Source organism: Zonotrichia leucophrys, chromosome 6, assembly GCF_028769735.1.
Source record: "Zonotrichia leucophrys gambelii isolate GWCS_2022_RI chromosome 6, RI_Zleu_2.0, whole genome shotgun sequence".
Classification (NCBI taxonomy): Eukaryota; Metazoa; Chordata; class Aves; order Passeriformes; family Passerellidae; genus Zonotrichia; species Zonotrichia leucophrys.
The window spans coordinates 6,907,292-6,934,670 of NC_088176.1; the positions used below are offsets into that span (position 1 = coordinate 6,907,292).

At 40.9% G+C, this 27,379-nt stretch overlaps 2 protein-coding genes across 3 annotated transcripts in view; one reads left to right on the top strand and one right to left on the bottom strand.

Annotated features, from left to right (window-relative positions):
* The window catches only part of HSPA12A (heat shock protein family A (Hsp70) member 12A), a 52,873-nt gene extending 47,014 nt beyond the window's left edge, over positions 1 to 5,859 (top strand). For both annotated transcript variants that reach the window (XM_064716319.1, XM_064716320.1), the window contains exon 13: positions 986 to 5,859. In XM_064716319.1, the coding sequence (XP_064572389.1) occupies positions 986 to 1,620 (635 nt within the window). In that variant the 3' untranslated portion in view covers positions 1,621 to 5,859. The remainder of the gene's footprint in view (positions 1 to 985) is intronic.
* A 10,539-nt stretch (positions 5,860 to 16,398) lies between these two features.
* On the bottom strand, positions 16,399 to 27,170 carry LOC135449921 (pancreatic triacylglycerol lipase-like). Its single transcript, XM_064717376.1, has 12 exons — positions 27,122 to 27,170; positions 26,210 to 26,364; positions 25,639 to 25,764; positions 23,894 to 24,028; positions 22,735 to 22,843; positions 21,475 to 21,594; positions 21,107 to 21,226; positions 19,557 to 19,675; positions 19,295 to 19,424; positions 18,240 to 18,351; positions 17,743 to 17,910; positions 16,399 to 16,523 (listed from the first exon to the last, which is right to left on the bottom strand). Exons 1-12 carry the CDS (start codon positions 27,168 to 27,170, stop codon positions 16,460 to 16,462), a joined length of 1,407 nt encoding a protein of 468 aa, XP_064573446.1. The 3' UTR covers positions 16,399 to 16,459.
* Positions 27,171 to 27,379: the final 209 nt, after the last annotated feature.

Consider the following 27,379-nt stretch of genomic DNA (forward strand, 5'->3'; position numbering starts at 1 on the left):
TCTGTTACTGCCTGAACTCCAATTACTCTGTGCTTTCAGGGCTGCAAGCATTCAGAGGGCTGACATCCACTGAGAAACCCAGATTATGCCAGAGTTGTATCTCATTTCTGAGTATTCCAGCTATTAAGACCTCCAATTCATTCCCCCCTAGTGGAAGGTCACATTTGTTCATGACCATCACTGACATCTCTAAAGCACAAATAGTAAATGATGCATCATGGTAAAAGTACTTCCAGGCATGGCTTAAGCAGCAATGAATTTATTTGTCCAGTAATGGAAAGTGACATGTGTTTATTGGGAAAGTTACTATTTAAGGTCTTCCTAGCTGAAGATGAAATTAGTATCAAGTAGAGTATAATGCTTGTGGTAAGAAAAGTGTGCTTTTTACAAGATTTAAAGCACTATTTGGAAAAAATGTCCAGCTTTGCTCATCGTGTGTGAGGGATTATTAGCTAAATTTCAGAACTTAATAAGACAACAAGTATAGAGCAGCTTATATGTGAGCAGGGAGGGAGACACCTGGGACTACAAGAGTTGTGACAGGTAACTCACTTGTTTGAACTAAAAGTGGGCCTACAACTGCACTGCATGGTTTTCTTGAAAGTAGATGTAGGCTTAAGCTAAGAAGGAAAATCTGTAAAAAATGTAAAGAGGGATTATTTTGCAGATGGTATTTATTGTGGTTCTGCTGGGGTCAAAAATAATAAGTGAATTTGGAATGGAGTGATTTATCTGGAATGTAATAAAGGGTTGGTTTTAAAGGCCAACTTCATAAGTGTTGTTTGGTTTGAGGTGAGTGAATTCATAGTGAAATACACTAGAGATAACAGAAGTGGGACTGGTGCTGAGGGGGTGGCAGTGTGGGCACGGATGTGGCAGTTTCAGATCATGTGCGTGGAACACTCGGGGCTCTCAGACATTGCCATTTTCACTTGCATTGCCTTGTCAAAGTGGATTTTAGTGGATGCTCTCTCTTTCTGCTCAGGTGAGGTGTTCGATAAGCCAGAGGTGACCAATGTGAAGTTCCTGTTCCTGGTGGGCGGCTTCGCCGAGTCCCCCTTGCTGCAGCAAGCCGTGCAGAGCGCGTTTGGCTCCAGGTGCCGGGTGATCATTCCCCAGGATGTGGGGCTGACCATCCTCAAAGGAGCTGTTCTCTTTGGCCTCGACCCTGCGGTCATCAAGGTGCGGCGCTCCCCGCTGACCTACGGCGTGGGGGTGCTCAACCGCTTCGTGGAGGGCAAGCACCCCCCGGAGAAGCTGCTGGTCAAGGACGGCACGCGCTGGTGCACCGACGTCTTCGACAAGTTCATCTCAGCCGACCAGTCTGTAGCCCTGGGAGAGACTGTGACCCGCAGCTACACGCCTGCCAAGCCTTCCCAGTTAGTGATAGTGATCAACATCTACAGCTCGGAGCAGGACAACGTCAGCTTCATCACCGAGCCCGGCGTGAAGAAGTGCGGCACGCTGCGCTTGGATCTCACCGGGACTGACGCCTCCGTGCCCAACCGGCGCGAGATCAAAACGCTGATGCAGTTCGGGGACACTGAAATCAAAGCCATGGCTGTTGATGTTGCCACCTCTAAAAGTGTCAAAGTCGGTATTGATTTCTTAAATTACTGACGGCCCTTTCCCCCGCCACAGCCTGTTTGTGAGACTGATCTTCCACTGTTCCGTTTTTTGACTTCTGTCTGTCATGTCATCACCGTGAATTTCAGCAGGCTACATGAGAACAGCTAAGGTGGGGTGTGTTGTGTTTGTGTCCTTTGGTGACCAAGGACTGCATTTTGAAAGACCCTTAAAAAGTTCTAGGAGCAAAAGTTCCAGAGGTAGTAAAAGTTACCGAGTTACTCACGCATGCTTAAAGATCTACCTTTATAAAATAAACACTGATTATTGTTGGGTCCTGAAGGTTAGTTAAAAAAATACCAAGTTGTAATCTCTTTGCCTTGTTCTTCTTCCTCCTGAGAAAAACTCACTAACCCACGTGGCTGTTGTAGGGGGTGTATCTGTGTGGGATATCTGTTTAAACAGCACCATCCTCTGGCAATGGGAACAAATTAGTAGTTTTATTGTATTCTTTGGATTTTGCCCAGTGCTTTCAGAATTTAAAGTGCTGAAAATTAATGACTCAAAGAAATAGGATCTCAATTGCTTAAATTCTGTGTAAAGGAAATCCCCAGAAATTCTTAAAATTATATTTAGGAAATACATATGTGTTTTGGGGGCCTAATATTGATTGCTCCAGGTTAAAAACAAGGCCTTTGTTGTCAGAGCTCTCAGAACAAGCTGTCAGATTAATTAGCTAGCATTACCCTCATTATACTTTGGAAAATAATATTAAGAACAAACCTATTTCTCTTTTGGGTCTTCTAAACTTATTTTATTAATCTCCATCTGAAACCACAGAATCACAGAGTAGTTAAGCTTGAGGGGGACATCCACTGACTGATAAAACCTCTCCATTCTAAGCACTATCAGTCAGAAGAAGTTTCTTTTTCCAGTTTTATGGTCTCCAAAATGAAGATCCCTAAACTCCAGGCAACTTATTTGACAATCCTCACTGCAAAGGTTTTTTTTCTTACGCTTAAAAGGAATTTATTGAGTTTAAATTTGTGCGTGTTGCCTCTTTCTTGCTCCTTCACTGGATACCTCTGAGAAGTCTGGCTCCATCCTCTTTCCTGTCAGCTCTCACATGAAAGATCCCCCAATCCCTTCTCCCCTTCATGGCCCTGTGCTGCTCTCAGAGCTGTGTCTGTGTGTCCTGTCCTGGGAAGGCCAGAGCTGTTCCTGGCACTCAGACGTGGTCTCTGCAGGGCTGAATCAGGGAAGGATCCCCTTTCCTGACCTGCTGGCAGTGCAGTTCCCAGTGCAGCTGCACATTTCTCATCATCCCTCTGACCCATCTGCTTTATCAAGCACTTCCCCAGGTGATTGTATTTCTTTTCCTTTTTCATTCCTGTGTTAAGATTTGGAAGCGCAGCTAGATGATGGCTGTCCAGAAACATTTAAACAATTCTCAAGAGACAAAACATTCAGATCTAAAATACCGTAATACATTTTTTTGTAGCAGACATTTTAATTCAGTAAAACATATTGCTGGGTTGAGTTGAATGGCCAATGAAGTGGAAGGCAGAAACCAATAGAATGAAACTATAAATAGCATTAAATAAAGCATTCCTTACCTGGCAGTGAGCACTTGATGCAGGAGAAATGCACTGATGGCCATGGTAGCATCTTGTTTTCCAAATAATAACTTAGTGGAAATGTTTCCTTAAACATGCTCACCTGGCAAATTTCTTTTGCAACTAGAATAGTTTTTATTTTGCAAAACGCTACAGGAAGAAAATGAAACCTACATTCTGTGTCTGCCATGAACTGACAACTTCAGATTCAAATCCTAATTCCACTCCAGATTAGCAGAGTGGTACCAACCTGTAGAATCACCCTAAAATGCTGACACTTCCCAGTGCATTTATACAGAGCTGCCTGACTACCTGCTGGAATTCATTACATTTTCAAAACATTGCAATGTTAATTATTAACCTAGAACTTCCTTTTAAAAAAGTTGAGCATGAGTTAAATCCATTACTGACACTTTTGGGAGATTAAAGCTTTAACAGTTATTTCATTAATTTATGTTCCAATCCTGCACTTAAACTTTCTGTGTTTATCCTGGAGTTTTGCCACAGTACAGAGCTGGACAACTGATCCACTGCATTTTGTCATTGAGTTTTCTGTGTCTCCTGCAGAATTCCCTGATTTAATGGGAAATGTGTTCTGCATTCAGCTTTAAAATAAATAAATAAAGGACTATGGAGAATGCTAGTCACAGTATCCTGCTGGATACTTTCTATAATTACAAAGTGTGCTTGCTAGCAGTCGATTTCCTGCTGCCTGCTAAATGCTTTAAAAGCTAAATACTGGGATTTTTTTTGTGTGTGCTGCTTTCCATGGTTTACAAACAAGAGAAACTTTAAGATGAGTTATGAACAATATAATTTTATGTATATACAATATTTAAATATTGTACAGACTCTTTCTTTCTACAGTGCTATTTTCTTGTATAAAAATGCACTTTGCCTCTGTTGATTTCATTCAGCTGTTAATTTTAAATAACACAGTTTCTCAATCAGCTTCTGTAATTATAGGCTTTTAAAGATGGTAAGATATGAAATGTAAAAGGCCGATCTTTTAATAATAGGAAAGAAATGTTGGTGTGTCAGAGAATACAACATTCTTCCTGCAATGCAAGTCATACCAGCTAAGCACATCACACAAATGCAATAGTCTGTTGCTGGGGTTTTCATTTCTTTGTTTCAGATGGTGACCATTCCATCTCCAGCAATTCTTCATAATAATGGATGAATCCTCCTGTAAAACCAAAAATCAGATTGTCAAATCTGGGTATACAGCTTCTTCACTAGGTTTTGGGTTTTTAATAAGGGTATTCTCTAGTTTAAAAAGCAACAACAACAACAAATGAAAAACTACCTCCCAAAGCCAGGCAACACTCTTTTATTGTAGCTGCAGGTAAGGCACAGTCTCTGTCTACCACTTCCACCTGCCAAAAAACAGAGTTCTTAGAGAAAAATAGGCTTTGCTGTCTTTGCATGCTATGTTAAGCTGAATCTGTCCAGTTCTGCACAGATTTGTTTTCAGTGGCCTTAACACAGGATTTGGTTTAATAAATGGCTGTCACCCCTGTCCCCCCTGTGAAGAGGAGGTGATCTGCAGGATCCGGTGGCCCATGGGCTTTGTGCTGTTTCCAGCCTGCCTGCAGGGAAGGCTGCAGGTGGGTTCTGCAGCTCTTCTGAAGCACAGCTCCCTGCCCAGCAGATTCTCTGCCCTTTCTGATTCACCTTTTGTAAGATCCCATCTGGATCCAAGCAGGGGCTCGTTGCTGAAATCCCTGTAAAACTGTAAAACGTGGTTTACATATTTTTGCACTTCCTCCTTCAGTCTGGTGAGAACACCATCAAGCTTATGTTTGCAGAGCACTGAACTACTGAACAAACTCCCAGCTGTCCTTGTTGCCCTCTTTCAGAATGGAAAATTAGCTTATCTCTCTAAGGAATTAGAATTGTTAAGTAGAATATTATGCTGTGGTCTGTAGACAGTAACCCAATTAAACAACTTTACATTTTAAGAGGCATGTGGATGCCCATTTCGATAAAGGATGTTAGGTTGTAAAATTTATATGAAATTTACTAGGAAATGAGGCATTTTTAGAATTGTAGTTGTGACACTTTTGCAGGACATTTGTTCCCCTGCAGAGCATTTTTTTGGTAGGGGTTTCAGATGACATTGTGCAAATTAGTGTGGGAAAGACAACAAGGCCAGCTATCCATAGGGAAAGCAGAAGGTCTTGGCAGGGGTTTTGCTCCAAGCAGCAATTTGCAAGTTTGGGTCCAAGTTACTGAACTCTAGACTGAAGTTTAGCAGCTAATTGTGATGGAATGGTTAATTGTGCTAGAATATGATAAATGTGCAGTGGTGGTTAGGACAGTTTTCAGTGGTATGAGTATACCAGTATTCATATACAGGAGTTTTAATGCATTATTATGAGAAGGCTAATTATATATTGCAGAGATTTAATAGCCAAGATAAGCTGCATATTTATGATATGAAGTGGCTTAAGCGGATGAATAGTATAAAAGTTGTTGGGCATAATGTCACAGTACTCACCTGCTTGAAATAGTCTTAAACTATATTATAAAACCAACCATTGTGGTCTTGTTCACCTCTGTGCAAGATAAATTCAGATTTCACTGATACTTGGAGCTGTTCACAACTTGTCTGGATTGTATCTTGAGTGTTCTTGTGTCTTCAATCATGTCGAATAAAATACCTTAAAACTAATTTCTCTTTTTGGGTGCTACTATTCTTATGAAAATGGCTATAAGAAGAAACCTAATTTATTATGGAAGTGAGGCAGGCCAAGTGGTTATGCGTGAATTTGGGTGCTCCTTCATGTGTGTGACTGAGCAGAAGTGACACCAGCCATCTGTATGGCTTTATTTCCCTTGTGTGCCCAAGGTGGATCTTCACTGCTGCTCATGGCTCAGCTTCCAGCAAAACTGGTGTAGCTCTCTGGGTAAGGTGTTTGTTGGAGTTCAGGCAGAAAGACTTTGGGCAATACCAAAAGCAGATCAGGTGTTTTCTGTAATGATGCTGTCAGCCAGAAAATTAAATACAAAATCTGATATATCAAAGAGAGGTGTAATCTCTTAGGTCTTGTATTTTTAAAAGCTGTTTTATTGTTAAAAAATCATAATCAGGCCAATAAGCTGGCCAATATCCAGGTATATTAGCATGAGAATGAGTGTATTTATAGATCTAGGGTTCAGTAAGGTCCAGCTGCACTGCAAAAACCCTTGCACAGCAGTTTGTGCAGTATTACATTTTCTGCTAACAGCTGTAGGCCGTGTCCCTCTGAAATTCAGCAGTGTTGGCACAGGCTCTGGAGGTGATTCAGTGGCACAGGTGACCTTGGTCCGTGATGCTGCAAAGATGCAGGGGGTGAACTGAGAGGCTTCAGCAGCCACTACACCCAACTTCCACCTATTTGCTGCAATGAAGGTGTTTTACAAGTGCTTTATGACTATAATTATAAACACCATCCTAATAGGCTAGGTACTGTATTTAACTTGTAATGAACTTGATTTCAGCTAAACATTCAATTAATGTTACTAGTACAATGGGAAATATAATTACAGTCTTCAGAGACACATTAAGAACCAGATTTTGCTTTCGGTGTTCTACCACAGTGCTGAAGATTCCAGTGGAGTTTCATGTGTGTGCATTCAGAATTTGGTCCTTACTCTGGACTTTTCTAAATCTTAAGGCTTTCTCATAGGAGTGTGTTTAGATTTAAAGCTACAGCCTCATCTTGATAGAAGGGATTTTGTGTAAGTTGTTGGTTCTACAAAATCACCTAAGTCCTTACTGAAATTTGCAGATTTTGTATTCATGTGAATAGTTATGGAATAAAACAAATTGTAAAAGGGCCTCCCTGACAGCAGTGTCCAGCTCTCTGGCTTAGGGACAATGGGTTCAGAATTCCTTTACTCAGTGCAAGAACTGCTTGGTTTTCAAGAGATGCAGCCTGGATAAATTAGTGAGAAGTGCAGATGCTTTGTGTGACTGGAATTCAGGCCTGGTTGTTGCCAGTCTTGTATTTCTTTTTTTTTTTTAAGGAATAAATTCTGTTTTATTAGTTCTCATTCGTGCCTTGCTGTGTTCTAACAATCCAAAGCAATTTTGTGGTGGAATCAATGCAGAGTCACAATAAGGTATTGTACTTTTTCTCTTCAAGTTAGAGACTTGAATGTGAGTATTTAAAAAAAGGAAGAAGTTTCTACCACAGGCTGTGCACAGATGCAAAGATCAATTTCTTACAGCAAAAACTGTCCTATATGGCCATCATTATGCCATATATTGAGTCTGTTAAGTGCAAATATTTTTCTGTAAATGTTCTGTATTGTCTTTAGTTAATGTACAATTGATTAGGTCAATTAGGTCAAATGGCTATTATTTTAAAGTAGTACCTGTTTTCTAATTTTTCAGGGATTGTAATACTGGGGAAAGGTTTACTGGATGCCATATCCCAGGAGCTCTGGCCTTGTGCCCAGAGCAGAAGTTACTGGATGAGGCCATGGTGTTCATTACCATGCAATGGCAAAACAATTAAGAACTTGGTAGATTGCAGCCACTGTGACCCTTCTGTCAGTGTCCACAGGTGAGCTGACACAGACATAGAGAAATGAAAAATAAATCTCAGTTTGCTCTGGGAGTATTGTGAGTGCAGCAGAGGAGGACGATGCCAGACGGAGTGTGAGGATATGGGAATAAATCACATGGACCCCATTTTCTTCATGGTGGAGAAAAGCTCATTCTTTATTCATGTAACTAGTTTTTATGCAGTTTTAAAGACCTCATGTGTGACTCCAATTGGTCAGTAGTTTTCTTGCCAATTACTTTCATTGGTTAGTAAGAAGTTGTTATCCTGTATTGATTGGTCACTCAAACCCCCAGTGTGTACGTGCAGGAAACGTTGTTTGTGAGAGATAGTTTTCATTTTTCTGTCTAACAATATATAAACAGTTTATACAGGTGCTAGCTGTTTTTTTTACCCAGGAATAGATTCTTATGCTGAGAAACTGCTCACACCAGGATAGCCTTCACATGGGAATATGCAGGGTGCTAGCTTCCCTTAGAAGAAATGACAGGCTAACAGAGCAGGCCTGATATTATGATTATAATTCTTATAATTTTTCCACTTTACTGCAACATAAGGAAAGAAAGGAATTGGCTGGAGAGAAGTGTGAGTAGGCCCTGGATGTGCTGGAACAGAGGCAGTGGAGTGCTCCAGCAGTTACAGGGATGATTTCAAAGCCGAGTGGTGAGACAGAGCTGTGGCTGCCAGGGTTTGTTCAACTGCAGCAATCTAAGCAGTGAGAAAGGTGACTCTCCCTTTCCTAAGGGCAACAAGGAGTATTTCCTTCCCTTTGAGGAGTAATCTCTGCACCTCTAGTGGGAGCTTCCTTCTGCCATCAGCTGATAAGGGCAGACACCAGGCTGAGCACATCCTCTTCCTCTGCAGCCTCGGTGCTTCTCACACATTGGTAACACCCACAGGGCTGCAGCTACAGCTCTGAGGGACTGCATTGCTCACAAGGTTTGTTCTTCATCTGTGACAATCACAATGGATCTGTTTTCTCAGCCTGTGCCTCCCCACCAACACTTTGCCTGGAAAGCTATTGACTCTTCAAAATGAGTGGAGTTGAAGGAAATTAAGTAAGTCGAGCAGAACCCAGCAGAGAAGGTGCTGGTTCTGCTTGATGTATGCAGGAATTGTATCTAAATCTGGTTTTTTTCCCACAAGCAACATTCCAGCATCCTCCTTCAGATGATTTTCTCCTGATATTCTTTGTGTTGGCAGAGGTCTGGATAGCAGCACTGTCTGCAGGGTGTTGTGAACACACAGCCTTGTCCATGAGAAATTCCTTACACAGGGGACAGGAGAACTGATTTTTCTGCTCAGGAAACAAGGTCAACATTTCTGCCTGATAATTGTGTATGGCAGATGAAGAATCAGGTAGCATCACTGAGGATGTTCCAAAACACTTTAAGATTAGTGTTGCAGTTCTTCTGTTTTGTCTTAGGGGTGAAACACTTGAGATTGAAGATCAAAAAGTACCACACACTGATTGAGGATGTTCCAGGACTGAGGAGATGTACAAACTAGGCTGACCATATCCCACCAAAGGAATTTTAATTTCTCCCTTCAGAGTCAAGTACCATATACTAATTCAATAGCATATAATAATTCAATAGCATATAATAATTCAATAATTCAAGTAGGATTTAATAATTTTTTTTTCTTTTTTCAGATCCATCGAGTATTTTTGCTGACTGCAACTGCAGCTCTGTCAGAGCATCACAGGAGTTTCATGTAGCTGGAAAGGATTTCAGGTATCAATCATGTATAACCTTCTGATGCAAAACAATATTAATTCTGCCTAAACTACTCCCAACTTTTGTTTAATATGTTTTAAAAACTTCTGATGTTTAAAACTTCTGAAATGGTGTTACCTGCTCTGGCAGTTTGTTTGTTTCCCTGTCCTCATCTGTCTGAAGTCTTACATAATGTCAGCTTTGACTCTCTGTGGTTGTCCTACCCCTAGAGAACATGGGAACAATTCATCTCATTCCTGCCCTGACACATTTTGACATATCTGAAGACCAGTTTCATGCATGCCCTGAATCTAATTATTTAATTAAATCCCAGCTCCTTCCATCATGTTTTATAGACCTGTGATCTTTTTTATGGCTCTGTTGGGAGCTTTGAGGATTAGGCAGTGCATGCTGGTTTCTGGCAGATAAGCATCTTATTGCTGGGAGGAGATTTGGGAGCTGATGCTGAAGTTGTTCTGTGGGAACACACGTGAAGGGCTCGTGCTGGGAGCATCCCTGTCCAAAACAGCCCTGAAACATCAACAACCAATGAAAAGGGACTGGGGATTTGAGGCACGTTGTGGTTTTGTCTTTTGCAAACATTGATTAAAGGCCTTCCTGTGCTTAAGCTGAAAGGTATGTGTTTAAACCTTGGGAGATTGCTGCAGGAGTTATATTGGCTGGGTGTGTTTTGGATAAATGGTGCTTAGGAGGCAACCACCAGTCATGGTGTGAAGCAGACTGTGAGTTTTCCACTCAGAGTGCTTTTAGAATTTGCATCATTAAAGCATTTTCCTTGAACTCCTGCACTGTGGAGGTTCTGATAAACTGCTGGTGCTCTGCAGGCCTGAAGTGTTTGTGAGCTGCAGGAAAAGTGCTGCAGTGAAAACTTCAAAGAGGGTGAGAAATCTCTGACTTCATGAATGACTTGAGGGGGAAGGTTTGGCAGGGTACATTGAGCTTTTTACTCTGAATTTAAAATGCAGGAAAATACACCAAGCACAGAAAATCAGGTTCCACTCTGAATTAAATATTAATTTAATCTGGTAGTCAGATTAAAACCCCCTACTTTTGACTAGATGTCAGCACCTCTGGGGGTCTAAATCTCCCTCACACACCCCTGTTATTAAAATCCCTGGCTTTTCTCTGTGGCTGTTATGACACATCCTGACCTTTGGAAAATGTAGATCTAAATGGAGAGTTTTGGAAGACAGTGCTTTAGACTCAATTATTTAATAGCTGTTTTACTCCAGTTGATGGCTGAGGAAGAATCCCATGATCTCTTGGGAGATTCCCAATGCTCACCTAAAGCTATGAATGGTTTGGTGCCAACAGTGAGTGATAAACCTTGTGCATCACTATTTCCTCTCTGCTTAACCAGAAAGCAGAATTGCTATAAGCAAGAAAACAGCTCACTGTAGTGCAAACTCTGCACACAGGATTTGTTTCATCTGCTCTATTCTACTCCTCCAAAGCTGAAATAAAGCATTTTTTACAGTCTCCATGCCCAAAATACCTCACAGGAACAAAGATTATGGGATTGGTATGGGTAATTTGGTGTGCCCAGAAAACCCCAAAAGATCTGCCCTGTAGATGAGCAGTCCTGGGAGCAGCTGGACCAGTTTTGGATACTAAAGCAAAGCAAAAGCAACTGGAGAAACTCCTCAAATTTACTGAACCTTCTGGGGCTTTTTGTCTGTGAAGTTATATTCATCTTCCCAGGGTACTATTAGCATATTCACCTACATTTAAATAATTAATTTCCTTGTTATACGCCAACTCTTAATTTTTTGTTCTTTCAGAATTATTGAAATCTGTGACAAGAGGTAGTGATATGAGGAAATGCTTGGTTTCTGGTTTGTTAATCAATTCCATAATATCTCATTCTTCACAATTGCTTTATTTAATAGCACCAATTTCTGCTTTCAGGTCTTGACTTCCCTGTTAAGCATTTAAGTTTCAGAATTTTTTTTAATCTTTTAACCTTTATCCCTTTGATTTTTTTTTTCTCAGCCTATAATTTATTATACAGTCTCCTGTCAGAGGAGGAGGTAGACTAGGTGATTTTTACTGTATTGCAAATTATAATTATTATAGTTATTTGCATTAGTAATGGATTCATTCTTATCACTGAAAACAATTCCATTATCTGATCAGACAGTTATCTTCACACTGTCCGTGCTCATATACTTTTATTAAGCACCTCTTTCTCTGTGGGTCAAAAGGAGAATTGTTCTTTGGTGCAGTCACTCTGCTCTCCACTTTTAACAGTTTTCCCTGGTTAAAAGGAAGTTTTTTATTACCTTATGCTGTACAAATATGCTGCTTTCTGCTGCTGTGTTTCCATCCCTTCAGAGCCAACAAGGGAGGGCACATGAGCAATGTCCCCTCTGTCACAGCCACCAGGAGAGGATTCCTAATTCAGGTTCTGTGGGAGGGAATGAGAGGCTGGTTTTCATGACCCAGCAAAGATATTTTGGCTCCTTTTGGAATTAAAGCAAAGGCTTGAGGATCTACAGTCTGGCCTTAATGAGGGGAGAATCCTCCTCTGCCAAGCCCTGGGTGATGGCAGAGGGGCAAACACATCCTCTCTGGCTCCTGCTGAATTTTCTGTGCCTCTGCAGGGCTACAAAAGGGTCAGCTGCACTGATTTCCAACCTGCTGGCAACAGGGAGATGAGGAAGGCTGGAAGGAGATGTGAGGTCAGGCCACAGAATCCCCCAGGGGACTGAGAGCACCTTGGTGGGAGCTGGGGGTGGTGGAGAACCCTTGCTCACTTCCCTCCTGGTGATTTCCTTCCCCTCATCAAAAGAGAGGAGGCTGGTGTTTGGGTAAAGAACTAAAGGTTAGTCTGAACCAAGAGTTGGTTTAATTTCTTTTTGAGCAGCTCCTGTGGTATTTTCTGGGCTGTAGGACAGAGTGCTTCGTGCTGGGAGAAGGAAGGGGTGGCTCCTGCTCCTCCATCACCCCAGGCAGGTCAAGCTTATCCTGTGTTTTACATCCCACATAATTAAGGTGATGACTGTATATATTCCTCCTCCATGAAGAACCTCTTCTGAGAGAGAAATGGTGCTGCACTCAGGGCTGCACTCACTTTCCAAAGAGGATAATCAGGACTCCCAGAGAATCCATCCTCTGGAACTGCACACCCCCAGCTCAGGCACCCAAGCCACCAGTAATGTTCATTGCTGTTATTTTTCATGCGGAATTGACTCTTAGGTTATATAAATTGTATGCTAAATTACACTAGTGGGAATTATGAGCTGAACTAATGCATTACTGTGGAGGTTTAGATCCCTTTTTTTCCCCTTCACCTCCCTAATTGGTTGGATGTGAAGCCGTTATCTACTTAATGCAATTAAAGGTAATATCTTTCTTAGGATAAACACACAACAATAATTCCATGGGCCAGAGCACAAGGAGGGACTTGAATGCAACTTTTTTCTTTGGCTCTCACAAAATAGAGGTCATCAAAGTGATGGCAAGTTCAAATACACAGTTGTTCCTGTGTATTTGAACACAACATTCAGAATAATTTAAAGAGTACTTTGGTTCTTGTTTCTGTTTGTCTGCAAGCACAGTTTAGCAGTAAGTGTCATGTAGGGCACTATTGGTATTTTTTGATTTAGAGCTGTGGAGCATCACATCAACCCTCTCCTTTCTTCCTCTGCCCTCTGCTGACCTTTTTTAACTTACCTTTCTCTTGCCTTCAAACTTTAGAAGAAAAATGGTATCTGAACTTATTATATAATTTCTTTGGTATTTATTTCCAGTGAACATCTCTTTTGTCAAAGAAACTGCTCCCAGTTTCTACCAGCAACAAGATGTTAACAAATTTAACCCTTTTTCCACACTTTTTTACAACCACACATGGTATATATTTCTGAAAGATGAAGGTGGGGCAAAACAATGTGGGAAATTACACTCCAATCAAGGAGAAACAGCCTTCAAGGCATAACATCATAAAATTCCTATTTGCAACCTCTGAGGACCCATCCCAGGAAGGTATGGAAATAAATACACAGCCAACACTGTCAGCTGGGGCTAGGTGATGAAAGCTCTAAAATGACAAACTAGATTAAAAAAAACCCTCCAGAGATTCGGGAAGGAGAATTCATCAATGCCAAATTAAGATACGCTCAAATATTTCTTGAAAGATAGAACCTCATTATGCTACTGATTTATGGAGCAAAGTAATGACTGTGGACAGCATTGTCTAAAGACAACAATGAGCACTGCAGTAATAATTAGAGTCACATGAAATCTTCAATTTTTGGTTTTTTTGTCTGATTCTAAGATGATTTGTAATAAAGGGGGAAAATGCATCGCACGCAGCAGTCTAAAATGTAATGGAAATACGTGGCCCAAGTTGTTCCCATATTTAAAATATTTAAAATTCTTCTTGCAATGCTGCCCACCAACAAAATAATAGTAATTTCTGGCAGGAATTATAAAACCTTAACTATAGCACAAAGCGTTTTTCACCAAATTACTCACTCTATATCCACAATTACAGCCCATTTTTTTTCCTTATGCTGATAACAAAAGATACATTTTAAGATCCTTGCTGTGCTACTCTTCCTTTAATAAATAAAGTGAGCTTTTCAAAAGCAGATAAAAATCAAAACATTTCTACATTTAAGGATGCAATCAAAGACTTGCCGTGAATGGTGTGATATTAAAGTTTAAAAAAAAAAAACTAAAAATCAATTTGCAGTGTATTTTTGACCATAGTTTGTCACAAATACCATTCCCAATAGATAAGAATGATTATATGGTAAAGAGCATAATTTATATATCTCAAGCGTTCTGCTTTTGTCACCGCCATCGTTAAGGAATTTGACACGTTTGCAGGAGAACAATATATGTCAACTGAAATATATACCAATTAGCCCTAAATGGGACACTGAAATGAATGATGCATGTGCATGCTATACTTACAAGTAATAACATGTGGTTTAAAGTCGCTCGCGTTTTCAAACAAGAATTCTTTTTATGTTGTCATTTAAAAAATCTAATATTTCAAAAGGTCAGGAATAAATAGCACCATTAGCATTAAAAGCTAGCTAAAGGGAAAGTAATTTGTTGTTCATTTAACATTGCATTTTATGTAATAGCTTTGTAAAGTGTTCGGGAGGGGGGGAGAGATTTTACTCTGCTGAAACAGGATGACGGCAGCTCCAGTTCATTATTAAAAGGAGATTTTTTATTATGCTATTGTCAACTTTAACGTCTTGATTCTGTTGGGTGTTTGTTAAAATTACACGGGCTGCTGAAGTGGCTATGGCAGAGGATAATGCTGAGAATATCATAACTGTCAAAACAATTGTGTAGGCAAGAACATGCTTATTCCAAGATAATGGAACAAAAGACAAAGGAGAAACTCTTCTGCAGTGTTAGGAAGTTAATAACCCTGTTGAGGTTTCCTCAGCAGGAGGCACTGAGATCAGGACACCAAATCCTGGGAGACACAAACAGGGAAGGCAGAAGGAAGCAGGGGATGCCAGAGGGACGGGGGCTGCGTGAAAACCCAGCATCAGACACCAGCTCCCCTGTCCGTGGCTATTCATAAACCCACAACTATTTATCTTCCTGGAGAGGTTTGTGTGCTCCTCCAAGGACTGGATGAAGTGTGAAACCCTCTGTTCCTGTGGCTGGATCCTCTTCCTCCTGCCCAACTGCAGCCATGGAAAGCCAAGGAAGGCATTGCAGGAGCAACCCAGAGCTGGACTTAGCAGAGCCTGATGCAGGACAAAGAACTCAAATCCTTGCATTTATTAGGCCTGATTCTATCATTCTATAAGACTGACCACTTTTGGGAAAAACTGGAGACAAAATAAATGTCAGCTTTTAAGTGTCCTTCAGGACAGCATAGGCTGGGAGGAAAGCACACAAAGAGAACTCTGCTGTGTGCTTGCTGCTGCACGGGGAGAGAAGGAATGTGACAGGGGGATACTCCAGGAATTCAGCAAATTCAACCAGCCTAGTGTTGAATATTTCCAGAGATGGGGCACCTAATACCTCTCAGGGCAACCTGGGCCAGTTTTAACACTCCTGTAATACAGAACTCCTTCCATACATCTAATCTAAGTCAAATAGTACCTTTTAATCTGGGCAAGAAGCAGAAGTACAATTTAGGTTTTCAAGCATAAAAGCAAGCCTGCATGTCTCTGACTAAAACTGAAATTGCTGGAGGATATTCTCTTCAGTTGTGTTAAAGCAAGGAGCACTTTGGCTTTTATATAAAGAACTTACTTCAGCCCAGAGCATGCCCATAGGTTGTTAATCTTCAGTGCTGATGTTTCTTTGTCTATTATTCACATCCCCTATCTCCTTCCCATCACCCTGTGAGGGCTGGCAGAATGCACTCAATTAAAAAAACAAACAAACAAACAAACAACAACAAAAAGACACCACTTTTTTTTCTATACTAAATAAATTGGTTTCCACCTCCACCACTACACAGAATGTAAAGCCCTGCTGGGGGTTGATGTCCTTCAGGACAGGGTGTTCTGGGTGAGGAAAACTCACCCAGAGAGACCCAGGAGAGGTCAGGAGATACTGAGAGAGGATCCCCAGGAGCAGTAGATGTGTGGAGCAGCAGATCCCCAGCAGTTCTCTGAGGTTTTATCAGTGAGGATGAGATTCCTCTGGCAGCAGAGGAGACAAAGCCCCTTGTCCAGCAGAATGCTGAGGGACATGAGGCAGGATTGCACGGGGACAGAAATCAATTTGTTTCTGTTACCTGCCCCCTTTCCTCTTGCTTGAAATTATTTTGAAACAGGCTGAAAGCAAGGAAATTCTTCAACAGGTTTTGGCACATTCACTCCTAAAGCCACTCTAAAAATTCTGTCTCTAGAGAGGCATCCACAGACTAAACCTCTGCCTCCCAAACCAGCAAAACCCCACCCCAAACAACACACACCATCAGTAACACACGTTCCAGTGTTTTCTGCATGAGTAGCTTTTATTGGTAGCAGGATTTGGGGATCTGAACACGGTGTTAGCAAGCAGTCAGAGTCTGCAGGACATCCTCCCTCACGGTCTCAGAGCCACAGAAACGGTACCTGAGGAGAAAGGAAAGGAGAGCACCTTGAGCTGCTGAAATTACACGGGTGGATTTACACTGATGGTAACACAACCTGATCTGCCATCAGACAAATGAACAGAACAAACTTTGAGCTTCCAAATTTGAAATACAACTGCTGGGGAAAGCACTGATAGACTGTATTCATTCTGCTTCATTGCCCACCTTACTTTAACGTTACAGTTTTGGGGGTTTTCCCCAGATTTTGTGCTACCATCTCTATAGAGGTGGCCATAACTATTTGTGCAAAGGCCATAAGTCAGTAGAAGAGTGAGTTCCTATTGTGATATATGTTACACTATCTACAGAAATACACTTTGTCAGCAATGTGCTTTGGTGACTGGAAATTACAACCTGACTTAGGACCTCTGCTTAAGATGAGTTCAAGTGCTACTTGGCTGTAATAATTTCACTTTGCTTGAAACTGTTTCCACCTCTCATGTTGTCTTTTAAGTGGTGGAATTTTAACTGCTCATTTGAAAATAGAATAAATAAAATTTAAACTGTACCTCTTGTTCTAGATACCAACTCATGATCTGGATAAAATAAAATAACTGATCAAGAAAATGAAGGAATTAATGTTTAAAATCCAGGAAAATTAATAAAACTGGATCAGTAAACCATGCTTCTATAATCTGAACATCCACGTTGTGCTTTACAAAGTCTACAGAATTCAATTTTAGCCTTTTTCCCTCAGCTTTATAGGTAGCTTTTCAGTAGGCTCTAAGTGTTGCTGTTCCTCATTGGAAAGGTGGATTTTTTATCACCATCCTCTTTAGTCAGTCATGACCTTTAGGGGCCATCGATACCAATGGAATACTTGGCTGGTTCCAGCTGACAGTGAATCAGACCCACAAATAATCTGTTTTTATGGACAGAAGGAGTTTGGCAAGAATGATGCTGACAATCCAAGCCAGCATTAATTTTTCTCACCCAAAAGGTTTTACAGAAAGTTTGTTCTTCTAAAGCCTGGAGAGATTTTCAGTTTTTCTTTGAGGTTATTTAAGGCAAAGGGTTGAAGTAGCAGTGAATAGAGCTATGGATGAACAGTGTCTTGAAAGGAAGGAAAGAAAAGGTTTCCTTGAGAATCTTTTCCTTTTAACACCTTCAATAACTTTTCTTGTGGAAAGGCTTCCACTCCACTTATAATTTTGTCACCTATCTTCTCCAGTAACTTTCAAGACTTTCACAATACTTACTCTCTTCTAGTCTGCCCAACTTCCACTGTGATGGTTGCAGCTCCCAGTTTAGGAAGAGTTGGGTTGACCCAGTTGTTGTTCCAAAGGAATTTAACCTTGGTAACTTCTCCTACATTAACTTCTGCATCAATGTAGGCTGTGTAAGTGTTGCCTGGTTTGAGGTTACCCCTGTGAAAAACAGCATTTTATGGATGTGAGGCATGGCAATATTTACTGTTAACTACCAGTCTTGTCAAAGGCTCTGCTGTGGTGGCAAGAGGGTAGGAATTCAGCAGAGACACAACATTTATCCCATTATATGGCAGCAACATTACTGCCAGATTTCTGATGTAATTCATCCCAAATCATTTATTCAGAGGCAGCAAAGGCAGGTGGGCCTGAAATGCTGCCTTTTTGTTTCTCTCTTCATAAGACCAATTAAAACAGAATTATTAATTACAAATACAAATTAAGGGTTCTAGAAGAAAAGTTTCTTTTCTATTGAATTTTTAACTTACTTGATGATCTGGTGCTGCTTTGTGTTCCCACCAGTGCCATAGAGGGCCACATTTACGTATCCTTCTAATTTGCTATTTCCAGAGAGGGTCACGGAAACTTTGTACCTCCAAACTACACAGAAGAAATAGAATTATTTAGACTGTACCCAGGGAGAAACAGTCCCCAAAACATCAAATTCTAGGGTGTTTTTTTATCTTGTGTGTCTGTACAGTATAGTTGAGAGCAGAAAATATAAAACACCAGTGAGTCAAATCTGCTATGTCCTAATGAGATCAACATGAGAAATGGAAGACATTTGTGTTACTTTCTGGGAGAGAAAAAAGAGAAAACTAGTCCATATTGTAGTAAATACTATACAGATCTCAGCATTTTGACCATTAAGGTTTTCATACAGAGTCAAGCTGGAAATAAAGGGATGTTAGGCAATAAATACAGATGCAGAATCTAAGCAGCATGAAAGAATCCTGAAGCTCCAGGAAAATAATTTTTGTTGGTGGGAACTTCCTTTTAGAGTGCAATTACCAAAAGGAGCTCAAGGAGATTCTGATTTGTGCTTCTACAAGAGCAAACTAAGCAGTGTGTTGTGAGAGCTGGCACTTAGGATAACTGAGGTTGCAAAGGAGCTCATCTTGTCCATCCAACAGCTGTGATCAGCTTGTTCTTGGCCTTTGTCAAATGGAGTTTTTGGTATCTCCAATGATGGAGATTTCCCAGCTTCTCTGGGCCCCTCTTCCTCCATTAACCATTGTGATCTGATGTAATTTTCATACTATTTAATAAGAAATTTCCTTTCTGCAACTTCTGTGCATTGTCTCTCCTCCCTTCTTGAACCTTGCAGTTCTCCAAACATCTCAGTAACCTCCACTAGACTCCAGTTTGTCAGTGTCTTGTCCTGTAGGGCCCCAAACTGGCATTAGTGATGGGGCAAAAGAAGAAAAAGCATGAAGAACAGAAGAGACTTTGCACTGTGATGAGATCTGCTAAAGTTAACTGTCGAACAGGAAAAGAAAATTTTTATGAGGAGTAGGTAGCAATGGAAGCATTCAGAACTCACGAGGAAAATCCTTGGCCTCTCTAGTATTCAGGTAAAGTTTTGTGAACTCATTTTTAACCTGGTCCTTGAATCTGTCTGCATAGTGACCCATAGTTGGGCATCCCGCTTCTGGGCATGGGAAACAGCTTCCCTAGTGAAAACAAATGTATCTATTAATAACATTATCCAGCCAGACAAGGAAAAGAAAAAACAATTAGATAAAGGATTTATTTTTAATAATGCTTTCAATAGGGTCCATCCTGAAGCTCTGAGAAATACTTACTTCTTTAAAAAGATCATATGAAGCACAGGCATAGCCTAAAAATCCATCAGGGTAGACAATACTGTCCGAGTAGTACTTGTAACTCCTCAGGTGATTGCAAGCCACGAAGTCCCGAGTTCCTGTGAAAAGATGCGCCCAGGTTGGTTCTCCTTTTCTCTTCCCACTCAAGGAAAGAAACCCACGTCACCGGGATGCAGCATTCCTCCTCAAAAACCTCGTTTCAATTCTTGGAGAGTCAAACGTGAGGTTGGAACCTTTCCTGCTTCGGATGCGCTCACCCCAAGGGATGATTCCCTAAGGAATGTCACTGGCTCAACAGGTACAAAATGCAAACTTGAAATGCTTTGTGGAACCGACTGTGCAGCCCAGCCCAGCCCCTGCCCCTCAAAAAAACCACTTATTCAAGCAATCTGACCGAGTTTAACAATAGAAACCAGAGCTGCCTGCAGCAGGTCTTTTGTAGGCAACAGTTTCATTACCATAACAAAAGAAAACCAAATGAAAAGTATTTAACAGTGAACTTCCTAGGGCAGTGCAGATTTGCTCCAGCTGAGGGCTTCAAAACAAAATTATTATTATTTGGGGGGTACTTAGGAAAGGGAGACTCTTAAAATTAAAATAATGAATATATTATTTTCCTTTGTGTTGCCTGTATTTTCCTGACTTCAGGTTAAAAAGAAGACCATACACTACGCAGTTATTTCTTTGTGCTTTAATTCCCCATTATGATAACAAGTTTAGTCTATTAAAAAAAAAGGGGGGCAAGAATGAAAAAGTAATGCCTCCAGCTGCATTGAATAAAACGTGGAGTAAAAAGCTAGCGATCACAAATCAGAAAATGGATTCCCAGAGTTTAAGTTGTTTGCAGTAGTGTAAGAAAGAGCTCAGAAAATGTACTGAAAAATCTCCACAGCAGAAATCTTCGGGGTTTTATTTTTTTTTAAATCTTATGTGCAATTTAATTTTAGAAATATACATAGGAACCCTCTGATACTTAGCGATTTTATAAGAACCACGTTAAACAACAAAGAACAGTGTATTTGAGCAACTACGTGCCAATCTTTTTTTAGCTGCCTAAAAATAGGCGCAATGAGATCACTTCAATGCAACTCCGGTTGTAATCTGTAACTTAACAATGAATCGAATTAATTGCTCTGTCTCCGAAGAATTTCAGCCAAAGACACTCTCCCAGGAGAAGCTGTGAGCATCTTTGCCCAATTCCACCAGTGCTGCTGCTGGGCACTTAGGCACAAAATGCAATGTGCTCTTAAAAGACCCTGCAAAATGTTTGGCACAGCTCCAACAACTTTTGTTTCTGATATTAGATCCTTTAGAGGAAACACATTTTCCAGAGGCAAACCCTTTGTCTTGTTTATTTTTTAATAAGCTCTGGAAAAGTGGCGTGTTTTGAGCATTTTAACAGCTTCCGTGCAGCCTGCAGCTGGTGGATAATACACCAAAAGCCAATGTAAAACACCTGAATGAAGGCAAGATAAGTGCCTGCACTTAGAGGGCTCCCCCTGAATTTGTGATGCAAACAACACGCTTACCTTCCCAGATGCCATCGAGATCTACGATCTGTGAAATGGGGTTCTTGTCACAGCCGGGCATCTCAACTCCTCCGTTTGGATAAAAGTCAAGATGTCCTATAGCTGGCGCCATGCCAAAACCTGGAGCATTGGAAACGGGGGTAAGCACGTTTTAAATGAATGTTATCTCATACCTGTAGCTGCTGGCTCCACGTTTGCCTGTGCACGGTGCTTTAGGACAGGAGCTGCTAGTGACTGAAGTGGTGAATTTGTTCTGTTCTGCCCCAGAACAGCCTCGGTGAACAATCAGGACACTGAAGTGCCACAGGGCATAGATAATCCAGTGCAGTAAATAATAAATAATCAGTAGAGTAGAGCTGCATACTCACCTAAGTTGGGGATTGTGGGAGCTGTGTCTGTGTGGATAACGTCAACAAATTCTGCATCAGATTTATCCAGTCTGACTTCAATTGGAGTGCCTTGAAAATAAGGTTGTGCAGGGTCCAGTCCTGAGAGAAAAAGAGTAGTGTTATGTATGAATAAAGAAATGTAGGTGTAGAATCATTTTACATATAGATGGTACATAATGAATGTCACAAATCTAGTTGCCTATGGTTCTTATATCTAAGTAATATTGGCATTAATAAAATGAGGATGTGTGCTCTTGACTTCCAAGTGGCTTTTCTCCCAGGAAGTCACCTGTGGAAAGCCTATTAAATGTCACTGCTTTGCATACTTACAGCAATACTGAATGCCAACACTTAGAATTAACTTTTTTTTCTTTTAACTGAACTTCTCTTTAATAACCCTGCTCAAACTGAGGTTACTGTGTCTGCATCCCAAGGAGCTGATCCATCTGGGTGGTTTCTAGAGTCCCTTGTTTCAGAGTGCTCAGAGGAATTTGTGCTGATAGCACCCCCTGCTTGGAGGTGTTGAAATGTTGAAACCTGCCTGCCCACGTCAGGCTCCAGTCAGATTTTGGGAAAAAACATCTTGTTTTGAAGCAATGAGCTTTGCTTTTGAACCTAGCAGAAAATGGAATCAATTTGCTTCCCAAATTGCTGCAGCAATTTCAGGTGCTTGTAAACTCTTGTAAATTGCACAGCTTTAGCTGCCTTATACTTGCATCTCTTCTTGTCCCTAGGCAGCTTATTTTGGGTTTGCTTTTAAACTGAATTTTGTAGACTATTAGTCCAAGTTTCACAAAGCCTGAACTCCCCGAGTAAAAACAACAATTGAAAAGGGTTTTGTTAATAACGTCCAAAATTGTCTTTTATCCATGAAAGCCACTCTGCTTAATGCACAATGCCCTTGGCATTGCCCACATGATGAATAAGGAGCTCAAACCCACAGCTTTAACCTCTGGAAGTACTGAATTAAAAAAAAAAATCCCTTTGCTGTAACATGTGCAAGGAAAATAATGATCACACTCTTTCCCCCACTTAGCACAGCCCTGCTCCTTGGGGTACAGTGTGAAAGGAGCATAATATCCCAATTGCCCTGACTGTGCTGCAGCCCAGAGAAGCAATCACAGTGGGATGATTCAGAATGAATGTCACAAATATAGCTGCCCATGGTTCTTATATCTAAGTGATGCAGGCATGAATAAAATGAGGATGTGGGTTTTGGGAGGTGGCTGCAGCACTGACCTGTGATTCTGCCGATGCCCGGGTACCTGCGGCCGGCCTCGCCCGCAGCGTGCGCTCCCAGGCTGTGGCCAATGATGTGAACATCAGCTGGGGAGTACCCGTACTCCTCCTGCAAAACAGCAGAAAACACACATTGCCATGCCCCTCTGCATCAGCAGACAGCAACAGGGAGGATTTGAAAGGGGCTGGGAAACTATAATTTTTCCTGTTGACTCAGAATCTCCTCTAGGGTTTCAGCGTCTCTTTGCCAGTTACTTCTGACCAACACAGAGATTTTTCCAAACCTCCTTATTCAGCTGCTGCACTGGCTTGGAGGTTGTTATAACTCCAGACAGCTCTACCAAGAGTCCTGAGGGACTCTGGATCCTTCAAGAGAGGCTCTGGATCCTTCCAGAGGACCTATTAAGGTTCACAGAATGCTTGCAAGAATAAACCAGGCAGGAACTCTTAGTTACACCTGGCAGGTTAAAGCACCACTCCAAGCTGGAGGAGGCCATGAGATGAGAAATGCCTTCAGCCTTTTTGGACAGGAATTCAGTAGTTGCAATGCAGATGTGGAGAGTGAGAGGTGGGTCAGAGCACTGCTGGACCCAGTACACTCTCTGGTTTTAGTTATTTATAGTTCTTTTATGGGAAATTTGTGTTGAAAGCAATTAGATTAAGAGAAGGCTTCAGACCAAGGTTCACTTGCCATGTGAAGCTGGCTGCAAAAGGAGCCATCCCCTGTGGGTTTGGGCACTGTCCACCACAGCTTTCCCTGGGACAGCTGGTGGGTCCTGCTTGTCCCCAGCCAGTGCTGCCAGCTGGTTTTATGGTGTTCCTGTGAGCTCATTGGTTGTCTACATGAAAAAGAAGTTTGCTAATCCATTATTTCTGCATATTTAGTTTTACACTGCATTGTTAATATCTACAGAGTAACTCTTTGGCTGTACTGTGAGAATTTCCTTAGCATTTCCTCTCTTTAAGCTGGCAGGCCTCGCTGCTATCACAGAATATTCTCCTTTTAAACAAAAAATTGTGCTGCTTGCTTTCAGCACAACTGACGGTGGAGTAGAGGACAATATTTTCTGCTGGTTACACCCACGTTTGTGAAAGCTCCAGAGCTGTATTTCTTTGACATCAGTATTACAGAACAGCTTTAGGAGCAGCAGTCTCTTACCTTGAGGACGTTCACGAAATAAGCGATTTCAGCGCCCACGATGCGGACGTTGTTGGACGCCTGGCTGTACGTACACATTGCACCTCTCTGCCAGTCCACACAGATGCAGTTCACATCTTCCACAGTAAGCATCCTCTGTTTTATAAAACAAAAGGAAAATCCGTGGTAAATACAGTATGGGATCAGTTCATGTTGGTCATTGTGGCTCAGCTACTAAAGCTTGTGTGAACTTGTGTGAGAATGGTTTGAAAAGCAAAGCTGCAGCATGGATGTGTGCTCAGAGGGGTTTGTGTGATCACACAATGCTGGAAGAGGGTGATATGTAATGTAGTAATCATTTCAAATACCCAGAGCAGTATTTTTTACAGAAAGGAGAACAATATCAATAATGAAACGTTCAATTTTTATTTTCAAACAAACTTGGTATGTAACACTAAATAAGAGCTCTACTTATGTACCCATTCACTTCAATGATTTAAAAGTACTACTTTAACTCAAATTCAATTAGAATATTTTTGATAGTTAAAGCCAATAGTGGTTTTCTGATGCAGATTTGTAAGAAAGAGAATGTGTTTTTATAAGATGGTGTATAAAATGTTGGTGTTCATTTCAGATTTATGGCTCTATTTGGAAATATGTATATGCAGGCAGAGACTTTGCCACAGAATCAGAAGCTTTACTGTTCTCCATTGAGCTGGATTGTTTGGCTAAAAGTATTTTGTTTTAGCAGCTGAAGTATAGGGCAACAACTGACAAAGGACAAAAAAGGCAGTAAAAGTGTCAGTGACCATACTAGAAGTAGTAAAAATCAATTTGCCGATAGGATTGCTGCTTAATGGGAAGGGAAGCAAGTAACAGATACACAGAGGAGGATTGATGTATTCACAATCCCCTTTGCTCTGCTCTTTATTGAAAAGATTCATTGAGACCAATTTGTTTCTAAATATGAACTAGAGTATTGTGATAAAACACAGGCTACCATAATAGATGAAAACTGATCAAATGGATTTAAGGGACAAGCTGAAAAATATATTGTGAGCTATCTCATTGATTGTGAAGTTCCAGGAAATAAACCTCTATTTTAAAATGCGAAATGTAAGACAGAAAAATATAAAAGCATCAATCTGCTTCTGGTACTTGAAACAAATTATTAACTGACAAATCCAATGATCATCCATCCTTTTTCTTTTGATCTGGCATCAAAAAGAAGCAGGCAGTGGGAATGCAGTAAACATGAAATACCTTTATTTTAGTTTCACGTTGTTCCTCATAGTGTTCTCATAAGTAAAATAGGAATACATTATTTTTAAAAATTGTATTTCTGTTCATGATTGAAAAACCTTATCCTCAACGTGCCATCAAGGGTTATTTTGCTCTGTGCTGCATGACTATGGGGCTTTCATTAGTTCTAGCTGCAATTAAAAGCATGTTTGGAGGACTTGAGAAAACCACAAGCTGGAATTGCACTTTGCATAGGGACAGAGTTAGGAAATAATTTGTGGAATTAGCACAAAAATCAATAAAGCAAAGTGCTTTACTACATCCAGTGCTCATAGCAAGTCCTGGATTGAAAGCTTTATTTGAAATGCTCCTCCTGAGGTCCCTTTGGATGTACATTTTTATGAAATTTTTGCTTTCTTATCGCTACAAATACCATGAGAAAAAATTGTTAGAAATGGGGAAAACGGACAATTTACATGAAAGTGTTTAAAAATGCAAACTAAGGGTGTCCCTGTTGTACCTACCTTGCACATGTCTGCCAACCAGGTTTCTTCTCCATCGTCTACAAATCCATGTACAATAAATCTGGTCTTCCTGCTTGCCTTAAAATTTGAGGCCTTGATTGTTGACTTCTGAACAGCAGACAGCTCCTACAATAATGTAAATTAAAAAAAAATAAATTAGCATAGCTAATTAAGAACTTAATAAACCTTTAAACCTGCTTTCTGTAAATAAGTTTTCAAAATTGCAAAGACCTGAACCGTGCTTATCTGTGCAGGTGTTTAAAAGTTTTGCAATGTTGAACTCATCTGCAAGAATTCACATGAAGGTTCACGTGAATTCAGACCAAGCTTTGACACCTATCTTAAAGCAAACAAGACTTCAGCGTGCTTTCATTTTCTTTGTGGAAAAAAGTTACCCCAAAATGCTCAGTTTCCCAGTAGTTCTCAGTGGGGACCCTGCCAAGGAGCTGGAAGAGGTGTTCTTTTGAATAAAGCGTCAGTTTGGCCATTTTTAAGGAGCACAGCTGTAGTCTGTGTTTAATTACGAGTTTTGCATGTGATGCACCAATGTTTAAACCACAACAATTCTTACCTGAAAGTTATTCATGTTCTCTTTAGTGTACAGGAGGAAGTGAGTGTCTACACTCTCTGGTTTCCAGGGCAATTTGTAGATGGGCCTTTCTGCAGTCCCAGACCATGGTATATCGTCTGTGAAGCACCCAAGCCTATCATAGCAAACTTCTTTGCCTGTAGCATGAAGATCAAAAACAAAAAAGTGTGGATGGGCAGAGAAACGGAGCAGTCAGAACTCATAACATGGCTTTGATTTTTTTTTTTTTATTCTAGAAAATCCCACAGTTTACAGAAATCCAAGACCAGCAGTTGCCCTATCCTAGATTTTGAGGAGTTGCAGTTTATCCCAAGGAGAGAAGCCACCCTATTTCTCATCAACAAAGTCTTCAGAGGATTCCTTTGTGGTATCCTTGGGTACCCTCTCCCAGCTGTTTGCTTTGCCCAAGGCAGAGACAGCTGATGAGTTTCTCCTGATGCCAAGCCAAAATATTGCTGATAATCAGCAATAATTTGGGACAGTGCTGAACAGCTGAGTGCACGTGGGAAGTCTTATAGCACACAAGCCAGTGTCTTCTGCTGAATACAAAGCTATGCCCTCATTAGATTGCCTCCCCCCTTGCCCTGGCTTTTTTTCCCCATTTCCATCATTAATAAGAGTACAAGAAAGAATTCCCTATGTTTAGTAGAGCAGTAGCTTTGTTCTGAGATAGGAAACATCAGCTTTTCTTGCTCACTCTTAGGTCAGAATTCCCAGAGGGGAGAAGAAAGACAACACTCACACTCTCATCTCATCATTCCTCTATGGAAAAGTGAACGACATTAACCTCAATAAATAAGTTTTAAGCCATCAGGGTGTAGAATAACACCTAAAAAATAGGTGGGAAATAGAGCAGGATAGAGAGACAATACAAACACTAACCCATACGCTTACCTTCTGCTGCGCTGAGCAGAAACAGGGCAAGAATCCAAATTCCAAGCATCTGGAACAGTAGAAAAAGAAGCAGCTAGGATTTGCTAACCCACTCGTTTAGCAAGCACACTCAGCCCCCTGGTGCTGAATTTTCTCAAGGTGAACAGAGTTCTGCAGGATGCACCCCTGACTGCTGTGTGCCAGACACACTGTGTGTCAGTCAGCTTTGCTCTGTGAGATATTGGGGGCCATAAATATACAAAAGCATAACTTAAATCC